Below are 14405 nucleotides of genomic sequence, written 5' to 3'. Positions count from 1 at the left end.
ATTTAAAACAAAGGTGACACAGCTGCAATTACGCCTGACTGACCTATCAGCTCAACCTTGCTCTCTTGTCACGTGGAACACAGGAGAGAGTGTATGTAGAGTGACATGTGCTCTTTAGGCACAATTATAGTGATAGCCTTCAAAGGGTTTGTGAGTAATCAGAAATTATTTGTAAAATGTTTTGTATGAGTTATTGAAATTTTAATTTTTTCCTCTGGAAAGAGAAACAGTAGCTTTCTTCAAAAGTAGTATAATATAGTGGGTAAAAATTTTGAATTGGAAACCAGAACTTCTGAGTTTAAATCTCAGCAACTTCACTTACTAGCTGTGACATCTTGGGTGAGTTAATTAATTCTTCTATGCCTCAGTTTTCTCATCTGTAAAATGAGGGTAATAATAGTACCTATCTCATAGGGTGGTTGTGTGGATAAATGAATTAACATATGTGAAGCAACTGAAACACAATCAGTGAGCAAATTTTCATAGCTGCCAACCAGCAACACCATCGCCATCGTAAGTTCTCTAAGTGGTCTCTCACCTTAAGGATGTTTATGAGTAGTCACCATGAGACACACTCCATTGTTCTGATTAAAAATAGCTATCATTTACTAAGCAACTCCTTTGGGCCTTACGTAAATATAATTACAAAGTACTAACTACTTTACATGCACTACTTCCTTCATTTTTAAAAGGATCCTATGAGGTGAATAGTATTATTAAAATGATTTTACACCTGATTAAGCCTTGACTGGGGCTTAAAGGTTTAAGTAACTTACCCAGGATCATGTGGATAATGAGTGCAGAGCCAGAATGCAAACTTGGTTCTGACTTATCCCAGAGCAAAAATTTGTAATCAGTATAGAACTCAATGCTTCTAGTTAAGGACAACTTCTCAAGGTAAGTCAGCAGTGATCCTCGACTCACCAAAGAACAAAAGTAAAGGAATCAACGGCAGCTCATGACACAAGGAAAAGATGATATTGCACCAAGAATTAAAATATAGCATCTGTCTTTTCAATTCCAGGAAAGCTATGAGAGCCACAAGATTCAAAGTACCTAGTGAGCAAAGCACGTCGCTGAAGATGTGTCCCTGTGGGTTCAGGAAGAAACGGAGATGTCTACCTCTGAGATCCTGAGAGGGGTGAGGAAGTCAGGAGACTGTGAAATGGAGGCCAGAGGGGAAGCTGACCACATAGGCCCACATATTCAATCAGGACTGAGTGAATACAGGACCACAAGGGGAAGTTCAACCTCTATGTACTGCTTGTGACATCAGCTATACATTGTTTTCTGATAAGCTTGTAGTTAGTTAGCACGAAGGTTAGACCAAGTGTGTCCAATATTTCTGATGCTAGCTCTCAGTGCCTGCTACATAGAAGGTGCTTACCAAATATTCGGTGAATTGATTCGAAGAGGGCTGGAAAATTATGTCATTTCTCCATGAAATAAATTTGGTGGGGATGCACAATGTAGGATCCCATTGGGAATGCTAGCCTTCAGTACGGTCTCCCGAAGAAGCACCACACTTATTCAAGGGATTTTGTTAAAACAAAATTAGGGATGCTAAAACAGGAATGCTTCTGGAATGAGCTTCAAAACCAATCCACAGGCATCACAAAATAAGTTATTTTATTAACACATTTTCCCAGTTTGATACTCAGAGTAATTACTGGTCTTGGCTCTAAATGACTTTTGGTCATTTGGGTTTCCTGATTTATCACCATTAATGATATTCTTAAAAATATGCCCCAGGCTCTGCAGACAATTCTAATAACAACAATCAAATAATCCCTAAATGTAGCATCTGAGTGCTTTCTATATTAACTCATGCCACCCTTACAATAGCCCTGTGAAGTAGGTATGGGAGTTATCTTCACCTACTAATGAAGAAACCATGACTCAGGTTTTGTCACTTGCACAAAGCAACCCCAGGTAAGAGGCAGAGCCCAGTTATTTGAGTAATTGTGACATCATTGGAATAAGGGTCTATTTGTATCTCCCTCAAATTACCTTAAAGGGAATTAATGGTATTCCATTGTGTATTGACTTTTCATTTTTTTGTTTTTATAAGGGCATATTTCCTTATAGTCCAATCTTGCACCCGTTAATTTATTTAGCCCCTTTGAGAAATTTTTACTTTTTAAGGACAAAACCACTCGTGGAAGATATAATAGAGGTTTGCTTCTACCCTGAATGTAAGGAGTGTGGTATCAAGGGAAGCAGATAGCAGAACTCTTTATCTCATATCTCTGCTTCCATCTTCTCCTTTAAAGGAAAGATCTTTACATTTTATTAGCAGAAAGAGATGGACTACCGTGTAAGGTAGGTGTTCATTTATGCCCATTTTAGACATGAAGAAACTGAGACTCAAACAGGTCTAAGAAACTTGCCTAAGTTTGCAAGAGGTTGAGTTCAGGTCTAACAGATTCTAACATCTTTCCTATAAAATAAGCTGGCACTGTATGCTAGGTCCTTCAGGGGTTAAGTACAAAGTTTCTATTTGTGTTTAAAGAAATATCAATCACAAATGTCCAGTATGGAAAAATTTGATTTAAAAGCAGTTCCTCTAAAAGGTGGAGATTTGGTTCAAAATTAAAGTCTAAGATAGGCAAGAGACTGCCCAAACCTCTTTAACTGAATTCAAGACTTGAGATACAGATACATTATAATCCAGGATATGAAAAGACAAAATGCTTTTAGGGCAGGGGACTAGAAATGGGGGAGCAAAGCCATGACTCTCAATAAAGGGTCAAGAGTTAGATTAAAAAATTATGTATATACAGATATAGATAAATACATACATACATACATACATACATACATATTAGTGTGATGGTTAATTTTATGTGTCAACTTGATTGGCTATCAGGTACCCAGATTAAACATTATTTCTGAGTGTGTTGTGAGGGTGTTTCCACATAAGATTAGCATTTGAATTGGTGACCCTCCCCTATGTGTGTCAGCATTATCTAATCTATTGAGGGTCTGAATAGAAAAGAGGTGGACAAAGGAGGAATTCTCCCCCCTTTCCTGCCTCATTGTTTGTGTTGGGACACACCTTGTCATCTTCTGCCCTCAGACTGGAATTTGCACCATCAAGTCTTCTGGTTCTCAGGGTTGAGGCTCAGATTGAATTATTTCACCAGCTTTCCTGGGTCTCCAGTTTGTGGACAGCATGTTGTGGGACTTTTCAGCCTCCATAATCATGTGAAGCCAATTTCTTATAATAAATCTATCATCATCATCTATCTATACACATATATACATATATCCTGTTAGTTCTGTTTCTCTGGAGAACCCTGAACAATACAACCAGTAATAAAGAAACAAACAACTGCAAAGCACAGTACTTAACAAGGTACTGTTACTAGGATATTCTGTGTGCTTTCTTCATTCACTCATTTATTGAATAACTATCTATATGCCCAACGTGTGCCATGTACTGTGCTAAGCACAGGGAACAAAAAGTCAAAGAAGATTTGATCCTTCCAGAGACCAACAATAATCTACAGAAAAATTCCATAAGGACCATTATTACCCTCACTTTACAGAAAAGGAAACAGAAGCTCAGAAGAATTATAGGACTTATCTAAGGTTACATAGGTAGAACATGGCAGACCTGGGTATTATTATACGGCTACCTCCTATTGACCCAAGATTCTAGAAGAAATTATTTATACAAATGGCCAGAAAGCACTTGGAAAAGAATGTGTTAACAAGAGGTGCCAAAATATGCCGTGTAGATTTGTCTTCAGAAGGGTTTCTCCCACAGCTGTTAGGAGTGCTATTGGCAGACAGCCTTCAACTGTCAACACTTCAGGATCTGACTCAGCTGCAGAGAGACACCTTGGCGAAGGTCATGCCCCTTTCTTAGCCTGCCCATATTGGAGCACTAGCTGTATAAAGGTTATCGATCTCAGCTAAACCCAGGACAACCCGGAAGGGTCATTCTAGCTCACAAGTTCCCCATGTGATTAGCTTAGGCTGTTGTTGGATGTGCAAAACGGCTTAACTTCTCCCTCTGCCCACCCTACCCCACAGGTATTGAGCCCAACATCCTGCACGCTAAACTTGGAATTGGAGTCAGCGTGCTGCACGGAAAACCTGTTGAGAAAAGGAGGGACTCTGTTCTTTTTTCATCCTCCAAAGAGCACAACTATAACATGAACAAAAGTTACACAGAGACAGCATTTGGGTTTAATAAATTTCTTTCAACAATGAAACAGCCTTCCTCAAAAAGCAGTGAACTTTGTAAGATAGAAGGAGCGCTATTACTGTTGGAGGCATCTCTATCAACCAAATAAGTTGGTATTTTACTTAAATTTGTTTCTTTTCATCCTTCTGCTGGCTAACACATAGCATAACATAACTGGTATTTAGAAATTAGTGATTAGAATTCTCTAAAAGGAAACTTCCTAGTTTCAATAGGTTCTGGGAATAACTTTAAGATAGATGGGGAGGAAATCCCATTTTCCAATAACTCCCCAAATTTATCTGAGATTATTTAAGATATAGTGGCACAGAAACTGTGTCAATATCTACCAATATCCATTCACTCCTTTATCTTTTAGTAACAGAACCCTGAATTTTAGCTGGTTATATGTGTATCCAGCCAAAAACTACATTTCCCAGACTCCCTTCCAGCTAATATGGCCATATGACTAAATTATGGCCAGTGGGATCTTGGGGGCAGTGATGGGTACAACTTCTGAATTCAACACTCAAAAGAAACCACTTGCCTTTTATTTTCCCTTTCTTCCATCCCAAGGCTGGAACATGGAGGTGTTTTGTGATGGTAAGGCACCAGCATCCTTGAAAAGGTAGAGCAATAATACAGAAAGTTCCTGGGTTCTTGAATAACCCCTGGAGCAAGACTCTATTACCCATCTGGACTGCCTACCAGCTTTGACTCTTTTGTGGGATAGAAATAAATCATCCATTTTTTAAAAGCCGTGACTATTTTGGTTTCTGTTAAAGCAGCTCTACCAATATTCTAACTCATACAGATCCCAAATCAACAACTAAAACCTGGGTGATTTTCCTTCTTTACCATATCAGCATGATATCTTACTAGGAGACCACAACACGATAAGAATAGAAATTAACATTTGCCTGTGAGTTGACCTTTGCATCCTCCTGTCTTCTTTTTTGGTGCTTGGCCTTGTCCTGGTCCATACTATACTTGATTTCTATATAAAAATCAAGGGCCCAGGTGAGATCTGAACTGGAATTATGTTCATTTGTCTGTAGAGTAGGATTTTTGCCAGTAGCTAAAACCCTGATTTTCTATGTTGCTGAAGCTTTGTTTTGGGGAGGAGTAATTTTCAGATAGGTTTGTTTATACTGTATATACACATAGATATATATGACACATTCATCCATCCATTCATTCATTTCATTCATTTATCGAGTCATTTGACCATGATGTATATACAGGAAACCTATCCAAATAAAATGAAAATCAATTCATGATAAGAGATATCAAATGGGTTACAATTCATTAATACATATTCACAGATAGATGAAAAGAACAAGTGAAACACAACTTTATCTTAAAATTCTTCAAAAGAAATAGAAATCAGAAATTCAACATAAGACATTGTTATGAATAGCTTACCATTTGGAATTTTCTTTATTTCTAGTAGTGTAACAATTGATGCTTTTGTAGCGTAAGAACCATAGCCTAAATGAAATATTCTGATATATCATTAACTGGTATAGGTCCTATTTCTCTTTTTGTACCTGAATTAAGTGTAGCTGTGTGAACGTCTGATTGCTTGGCTGGAAACATCTAAAGCTGTGCAAAGCATTCCTCATTTTTATCATGGCACTAACTAGATTTCAGAAGGTTATTTCTATTTATCCAGTTCTGGAGATGAAGTTCTACCTATGTCATTGGTGAAATACACCTATATTTGGTTATGGGTTATCTAGAAGAGGGCATGGATTCTAAAGCCAAGAATATGTTTCCAGTTCAATCGCTCTTTACACTTATGTTTATCCAGAAACGTGCCTACCTTTCCCTAAAGCAACAATCACAGCTCATTTTCTTACAGTAAATGTCAAAAATCACAACTCTTTGGGAATCATAGTAATGAGAGAGCCAGGTTCTCACAGTAGAGGGAACCAGCTGGGAGTGTGGAGGCAGTAGTGGGGGTGGGGATCCCTTGGTTTGTGGGGCTGCAGGGCTGCAGGAATTGCCTAACCCTGGGATTACTTCTCTGGGTGTCTCCATCTAGTTTTAACATTGTTTCCCTAACATCTTTTTGTCAGTCTCAGCCACATCATGTCAATATACCACTTTAAAAACTGGTGTTGGGAAGAGCTCAGAGTGACAACCACTCTCCTTGCTGTACCCTCATTATCTGGTAGGAGGAATGACTTGGGCAGGCATATTCGTTTTGATAGAAGGGACTTCCCCTTTCCAAGAGTCAACTAGCTTTCAGCAAATATATCCCACACATGTCTGGGATCGTTCTAATAAGTTTTCTTTCACAGAAATTTGTTCACTGAACCCCATGAACTTGCCTTCTTACACTTATCCTGGTAGCTTTCAAATGACCACTAGGTTTATTACACTCTACAGAGAAGTGGATATAAACCGGTTTCAGGCATTGAAATAAACTTTTACAATTGATAAAAAATGATTTAGTAAGTAAAAAATGATTTGAAAGATGTTAACTGAAAAGTGAAAGTGTGTACAGTTAAAATGCCCCTATTACTAGAAATCACCTGTATTGTAGACCAACATGTGAATTTAAAATCTGTACCCTCCATGGCAGAAGGGAAAGAAAACTAATACATGTTATGCCTCCCTTTTCAAGAAAACATCTTAAGATGGCAAGTGAGTATGATTAAAAATTACCTGAAATATCATTTGCTGTGGTTGACTACTATTAGCAATCATGTTAGTTGACCCTAACCGTAGAGGTAAAGGCCATTATAAGCACTAAGCACTAAAGAAGGCATCTTTATAGACTTTATTCATCCCAGGCAGGCAAACATTTATTCCCAAAGGATGGGTGATTACAACTCCTTCAGAAAGGTTAGTCGAGATAGTCCAGAAGCATCTCAAAAATGGTTCAGCATTTATTAATTACCTCGTTCATGGGAAATGCTGCAGGGAGAGCACATTTCTCTAAAGAAGATGCCAAGAAGCCAAGAACTATTAGCTCCTAGTATGAGAGCCTTCATTTGCTCTTCACAGCTATTTTTAGAAAACAATTGCAGCATTTATCAAGTACTACAGAGAAAACACTGTAAATGTTGGAACTCAGAATGCAGCAATTAGAGAAATTTAGTAGATGAGAATTGGAGAAGGAAGTACAACTTGTAGAAAAGTACAAATTTGATTAATATAAATAAGGCATACCTGTATCTGAGGTGCCTAAATGATGAGATTATTTAAAACAATTTGATAATAAAATATAATGAAGCTTATGAATTTTAATATCTTTTTAGACTATGATCTATGATGTTAGATTAATATTTCTTTTTGAAGCATTAGCAATGAAAAGGGTTTTCATTTTCCTAAAAAAAAGCAATTTTCTTGGTTTTCTTTCCATGAGTTTTTATGTTTTATATCATAAGAGATGACATTAAGATGTGTTTTTAAAAATCACTATTAGTAAATTTGTATACTTCATATTGTTTTTAATTGTTTCAGGAGTAAGTCTGGATAATCTTTATGTTATTCTTTCCTTCTTTGAAAAATGATTGCGGGAAAACATCAAAAAGAAATGTGATCTCGTGCATTTTTACCATTTTGAAAAGCACAGAAACTGCAATATAGAATGAGCATAACTTTCCATGGCTAGAACGAGCTGCTTCAGGTTTATAGACTTCATAAAATGGTGACCATATGCAGCCTTCAGTTTAAGAAGTTTCTGATCTACTTAACGTGTATGGGCAGAGCACAGCTCTCTGTCCAACCTCACCAAAGCTTGAAATAAAATCCACTCACCACTGGTGATGGGGAAAGTGCAATGTTGCCTATTGATGCCTTCAGTTCATCTACAGTTGCAGCGTTCTTAAGAATGTCTTTAGCTTGCAATGGCTTAATCTTGATATTAAACTTCTTGTGTGATTCTTCTTCCTCTTCCGATTCGCTTGAAGAATAAAAGTGCTTTCCTTTGGTAGGTAGAACACAGTTAAAGATACGTAACTCTTTTTTTCTACTGGGAGGCAATGATGAGTATAAGACATGAGTGACTGCACATAGAGGCAGCAGAAGTATCCTTAGATGGTAGAAAATCAAAGCAAAACAAACAAAAATCAAAGGGTAAAGAAGGAAAGAGTTAGAATTTATTCACCTTTCCTTGGAGCAGGATTAAGGATGGTGAATTTCAAGGAGCAATGGTTACAAAGTTGGCCATTTGTGTCTCACTCAGCACACACAGTGACAGGCGTGACAGGCCCACGGGAACTTCTTCTTACTGTGGAGACAGGAAGGCCTCTCTACTGACGATTTGTGATGATTTTTAACTGCTTCAGAGTGTGACCTGCTCTTACCAGAGATGGTTTGCAGGCAAAGCACAAGTCAGAGCTATTTTCCAGCCACCATTAGTGACGTCATATCAGATTTCAGCAGACAACCCAGTACCCGCAATTTGTACAACTGTTTTTCAGCACAACTTTTCTCTTTCTCCTCTCTCTCTCTTTTCTATGAATAGAGCAAGGCAAAATGCCTGCTTGTTAGTGATCAGGCTGTTCTCTGTGCTGTTTGTTCATCTCTAATACAAGGGACAACAGGACTTGAAAAGCTTGGGTTTCGGCACCTTTTCAATACAAAATTTATCACCCTGCTGAGAGCAAATGAAAATGAAAATGAAAATATAAAGAAAGGATATAGCCGGGTTCCTCAGGTCTGATGCTGTAGCCTTCCTCATCCAGTTCAGGCGAGTTCTATAAAATACAAGTGCACATCAAGCAATTATTATCCTGACAATGATAAAGGAATTATTCATTTTCCTTCAAGGGTCTTCCAGTTAAGGGTATAGACTTGTCTCTTGTTTTGGAGGTGAGTGCTGGGCCCTATATGTTTAGATATTTACTCACGGATATTTGGAGAGTCTTCCTATTGGGAAAATAAACTAGTAATCAACTGTCAATGAAAGAAAACATTCAAACAGAATTTATCATGCATTTCCTGTAAGCCAAAGACTATGCTGAGCAACATGGCAGGGATACAAAATGCAAATTATCTTTCGACTGTATTCTGGTAAGCAAAAGCTCAAAAAAATGCGAAACACAAAACATCAGTGATAGGAGTTTGAAAGGAGAGGAAATTTGTGAGGTTTGGAAGAATTAGGGAGTCTGTGTGTGCCTTTCGGGCCAGATGGAGAGGAGAGGGGAGTCAGTGGTGAGGAAGAGCCTGTACCGAGACACCAAGGCAGGAATGGACAGTATGATTCCTGTAGGGAAAGGGAGAGGCAATGGTGACAATGACAGGACTGGAAAGGAAGCTGTATTGTGGAAGACCATGGAAAAGAAGACCATGGCTGGGGGCTGGGGAGCAACATGCTGGGGGAAGAGTCTGGACTTGATATGGCTACTGCAGTTTCTCAATTAAGGTAGGACATGCTGAAAGCAGAATCTTAAGGTGTTGGAAATATGCTTCAGGAGATATTGGGGACAGAAGAAACTGGAGAAAGGAAAACTAATTTAAGATGCTTGCATCAATTCAGGTGAGATGTGCTAAGTAAATGACCAAGTTGTTCGTGGTGGGAAGGGAAGAATCAAGGACATTTGGAAGGACAATTTGTTAGTTCTTAGTAACAGACTGGTCATAGGAGAAAAAGAAGATGGAAGGTTCAAGAAGACTCCAAGATTGCTATCCTCAAATTCTGGGAGTACTCCTGGCTGAACTCATTCTAACAGAAGGCAAGTAACATTTTTAGGAAAAAGACAGGAAAGATAAAAGATAGTTTGCATGACTGGGATTAGAGTTATATTTTAGTTCCTATTATAGGATAAGTACTGTGACCCACGCTTTATTTTACTGACCCTTCATAACAGTCATATGCAGAAAGAATTATCCCATTCACCAAGGAGGAAACTAAGAGGAATTAGACGCCATTTCTCAAGGAAGCACACCCAGCAAATGGTAGACCTGGGCCTTGATCCCAGGTATTTTGAGGCTCAACTCTATGCCTGAGAGAGGAAAAGGGTACAGAGTTCAAGGGCAGCCTCTTGAAGTTGAGGTCATAGGCCTGGAAGTAAAGAAGACAGAGCTGGAGAGAGAGATTTTGGAGTCACTGAAGCAAAAGACATACCATGACCATGGAGAGAGAAGAGGGCCTGAACGCCATGGAAAAGCTGCCATTTATTGGGCATTTATTGTCTCCCTCTGTCCTTTCAGTACTCAAAGCTACTTTTAAAATGCAAGTGTATTAAGGTTACTTTCCTGCTAAAAACCTGTCCCTGGCTTCTCACTGCACTTAGAATAATAGTCAGCACCACTGTGCAGCCCACAAGGCCCTGCCTGATTCTCACGAGGCCTTCTTCCCACTATTAACGTTTATGATTTGATTGCTCCAAGCTCTTTCCCACTTCAGGGTCCTCATAAATGTCCTTCTCTCTGCCTGGAAGTCTCCTCCCTCAAATGTGCAGTCAGTTAAACCCTACTTAAACTTTAGGGCTTTGCCTGAAGGCCACATCCTTCCCTAGGCCTTCCCTGCCAAAAACACGATGATATAATCTATTAAGAATAAAACCTTTATTATTACTTAGAGAAAGTGGAGTCTAATGTATAATTACAAACACAATTCCTGTGACCCGAGTATTTTTTAGGACCAAGCAAATTCGAGGGAAATTCTGCTTCATTTAAACACTTACGTGTTGACAGGACAGCACTAGGGTTTAGAGTTTAGATGGGGTAGCAGAAGTACTTGATGAGTAATTTCGTATTTTAATTACCATGCTTCTTGTTTGCTTAGAGTATCCCATTCCTGTGTATTAAAGAATTCTACAAAACATAACAAAAATCTTTCTGGGTGAAAAAGTGTTAATTTTGAGAAAAGAAATCATCCTTCCTTAATATCTTTAGTAACTTCCTTTATAACATTATTTGTGAACAATTTGGATGTAGGATAACATAGGGGCTATCATAGATCTAGGGAATTAAACTGCTAAAAATAGCAAAAGATCTCAATTCTGGGAAACAAATATAAGAGAGGACCAGGTAATGAGGCTGACAGAAGGACATGTTTTGGACTGCACGGGTGGCATGAAGAATTTAACCTATCTGAGCTTCAGTTTTCTTTTCTCTAAAATGCAGATAATGTAGTATTTACCTTCTAAGGTGGTAAGAATTCAGTAGCATATAATATTATAAATGGTGGTTGTTATTATAAAAATCAAATTCTTCTTATTAACAAATGTGCAAAAGCATTAACATCAATCTTAATTCTTATGAAAGGGGAGGCTGGGCCAGACAGTCACCTAAGGTATAAGTACAAAGGCATTCTGTAGGGATTGTGAATTTGGGCACTTACTATGCAATAGAAATGATTTTGGATGTGAATATGGTCTACACGTTTTCTATGATTAGAAATCTAAGAGCCATTGTGTCCATTTTGTTGTGGTCGGTGAAGAGTGTGGTGATGAGGTTAATAGCTTTCTGGGGGAATTATGAGGAGAATTTAGGTCTCAGTTGGGATTCACCTTCGCTCCTTGAGAAGCAACAAGTGATTGTCATTTGACCTAAGAAAAATCTGTACCACGAGGCTATAATAATTATCATGAGCTATGGTATGAAGGTTTGTATTCTCCCCAAACTTATATGTTGAAATCCAAACCCCAAGGTGATGGTATTAGGAGGTGGGGCCTTTGGAGGTGATTAGGTCACGAGGCAGGAGTCCTCATGGTTGGGGTTAGTGACCTTATAAAAAAGACCCCAGTGAGGTTACAGCTAGAAGGTGCCTTCTATGAACCAGAAAGTGGGCACTCAACCAGACACCAAATCTGCTGGTACCATGATCTTGGACTTCCAGGCTCCAGAACTGTTAGAAATAAATATCTGTTGTTTACAAGCCATTCAATTTTTAGTATTCTTGTTAGAGCCGCCCGAATGGACTAGGACATTATGAAATCAAGGCCCAATACTCAAAGCTGCTTAGAAATATAACCAGGACTGAAACATCTGGAGTTAATATTTTAAAAAGCATTTTTTGAACACATATTACAGGCTAGGCAGGCTACTGAAATATTCTGCAAATAATTAGCTCAATGAATCCTCGCAACAGTGTTATAAAATAACTACTGACTTCATTTTTGCTGGCCAGCAAATAACCAAAGCCACACATAGGTGATATATGGAGGGGCCAGGTCTTGAACCCAGGTCTAATAGACTCTAGTGCTCTTAACTGCTACCTGTGCCGGCACTTCCTAATGAGGTGTTTCACTTATTTCTGTGTCCTATTTTAAATACAAGAATGCCTCGACTCGTTTTCACGTTCTGAAATATTTATAAAGACAAACAATCTTCTGATACTCACGTATCTTTCCCAATCAATTTCCGCATAAAATCCATTTGGTGCCCCATTGCTTTTCTTCTGTAATAAATTTGAAAATACGTTTAGAAGAGAAACAATTGAATGAAAAAAAAAAAGGAACAAAGAACACTTCACTCTTATCTGGATTTAGCAAGAGCTATCCAAACCCAACACTGGAAAGACAAATTAGAGCAGCCTATTAAGAGGCCACATTGGTGTAACTGAATGGTAAATTGAGCTGCTGTGACACTGCATAAAAGAACTTACACACTTATTTCACAAAAGACTGTAGGATACCTAAGCATAGAGATATTAACAACTAGCTGTTCAAATTTTATTCAATTACTAGAGAGTCAGCAGCACCTACGTTATAATTCCATCCTCTATACCTTAGGGGATATACCCAGATGTATATACATATTTAAATGGAAATATTTTGACTTCTACATTACTCTCATATACAATTAGTTCCAACAGATCCAAAGAGTATTCATCCCAACCATTAACTAGTCTTCTTTGAACTTTTCTGACACTGACTCAACTTTTTCCTAACCACCCCCTTGACAGAATATAAAGGAAATCAGCTCCAAATTAGGTAATTCAGCCTGTAAGTATTAAAAATAGTGCTGATATTCTTTTCAAGTGGCTTTTCTTACCAAATTATTAATATAGAATTTGAGGATTAAGAGTGGATTTCTGTCATCCATGCATCATAAGCCTCCATGAGCACACATCATTACAAGTGACTGGGTATCAGCATTGTCCTCTCAGGATTGTCTTAAAGTTCTATTTTGGCCCCTAGACAACCATGGCATGTATGGCCATAAGAACTTGAGCAAGGATGTGGCATCATCCAAATTGAAATTCCTGGGATTCTCTACTTCTTGTGAGCAAAGGACAAAAACGCAAATGAGGTTGGTAATGGACAGTCCATTCAACAACATTCCTGTAGTTGGCACATGGAGCAACAAACAGTATGTCACAGAGCACTCACAGATCTCACAACAACACGCATCAGATGCTGACATGACACACGAGGCTTGAGGACAGGACACGTAATTTCGCAGTCACAAATGAAGGCCAGTTGAAATAAAATATGAACAGCTGACAATCTGACAAATAGGCAGGAGAAGAAAGCTTTGCATCTATGCATATAGGATCATTGGAAAACCAAAGCAGAGGTAAACCTAGTAACCATCATCATTGAGTAATACTTACTGCATGTTGACTGGGCACTCTAAGAACAGTAGTTTAGTAAGGGTAAAGTGCCTAGGGAATAATGTGTTCATTATCTTCCTCTCTCTTCCTGTACACTAACACTGCACTGGAATTTACAAATGCACCAACGCTGCCCCACCTCCACCAACCAGCGCCCCAGAATACAGGGCTGGTACTCCTCTTCGTCTGTGTCTTGCTCCTGACAAAGATAATGTACTTCGTCAGACTACATCATTTTAACCTTCTCACAGAATTGCTTTCATTGAATTAGTGCTTCAATGACATTCTTTCTTCTTTGAACAAAGGTTGCTTTAAGAACCTGCCACATCAACTCTGCACCTGTATGAGCTATGAAGCTGCTTTTGAGGACATACATGGTCCATTAAATAATGTGCCATCTAATAAAAAAAAAAATCTCTCTCATAGTGAATGGGCATGGTTCCTATTTTCTTTTCATCATATTTGCTTTCTTTTAAAATTTCTACTTTACCAATCTGTTTGCATATGTCTTCTTTGCAAAATTCTCCAAATCCTTCTTAGATAGCATGTATAATAAATTCAAAATACAAATGTAATGTATAATAACGAGAAATCAAATAAACTAAGCTGATCTCAAAGAACTAAACTGATGAATTTTGTGATCAGTATAGTACTATTAATAGACCTTTTAGTTATCAAACAATTCTTCAATAC

At 38.2% G+C, this 14405-nt stretch overlaps 1 protein-coding gene across 12 annotated transcripts in view; it reads right to left on the bottom strand.

The window, feature by feature from the left end:
- SGIP1 (SH3GL interacting endocytic adaptor 1) overlaps nucleotides 1-14405 on the bottom strand; it is a 218285-nt gene that overhangs the window by 96448 nt on the left and 107432 nt on the right. For all 12 annotated transcript variants that reach the window (XM_032611983.1, XM_032612043.1, XM_032611953.1 and 9 more), the window contains 3 exons: nucleotides 12498-12554; nucleotides 8850-8904; nucleotides 7964-8139 (listed from right to left, as the gene is read on the bottom strand). In XM_032611983.1, coding sequence (XP_032467874.1) covers nucleotides 7964-8139; nucleotides 8850-8904; nucleotides 12498-12554 — 288 coding nt within the window. The remainder of the gene's footprint in view (nucleotides 1-7963; nucleotides 8140-8849; nucleotides 8905-12497; nucleotides 12555-14405) is intronic.

Source organism: Phocoena sinus, chromosome 1 (genome assembly GCF_008692025.1).
Source record: "Phocoena sinus isolate mPhoSin1 chromosome 1, mPhoSin1.pri, whole genome shotgun sequence".
In the NCBI taxonomy this organism is placed as follows: Eukaryota; Metazoa; Chordata; class Mammalia; order Artiodactyla; family Phocoenidae; genus Phocoena; species Phocoena sinus.
Note: the sequence above shows the minus strand (reverse complement) of the source record. Positions and strands in the feature narration are given on the sequence as shown.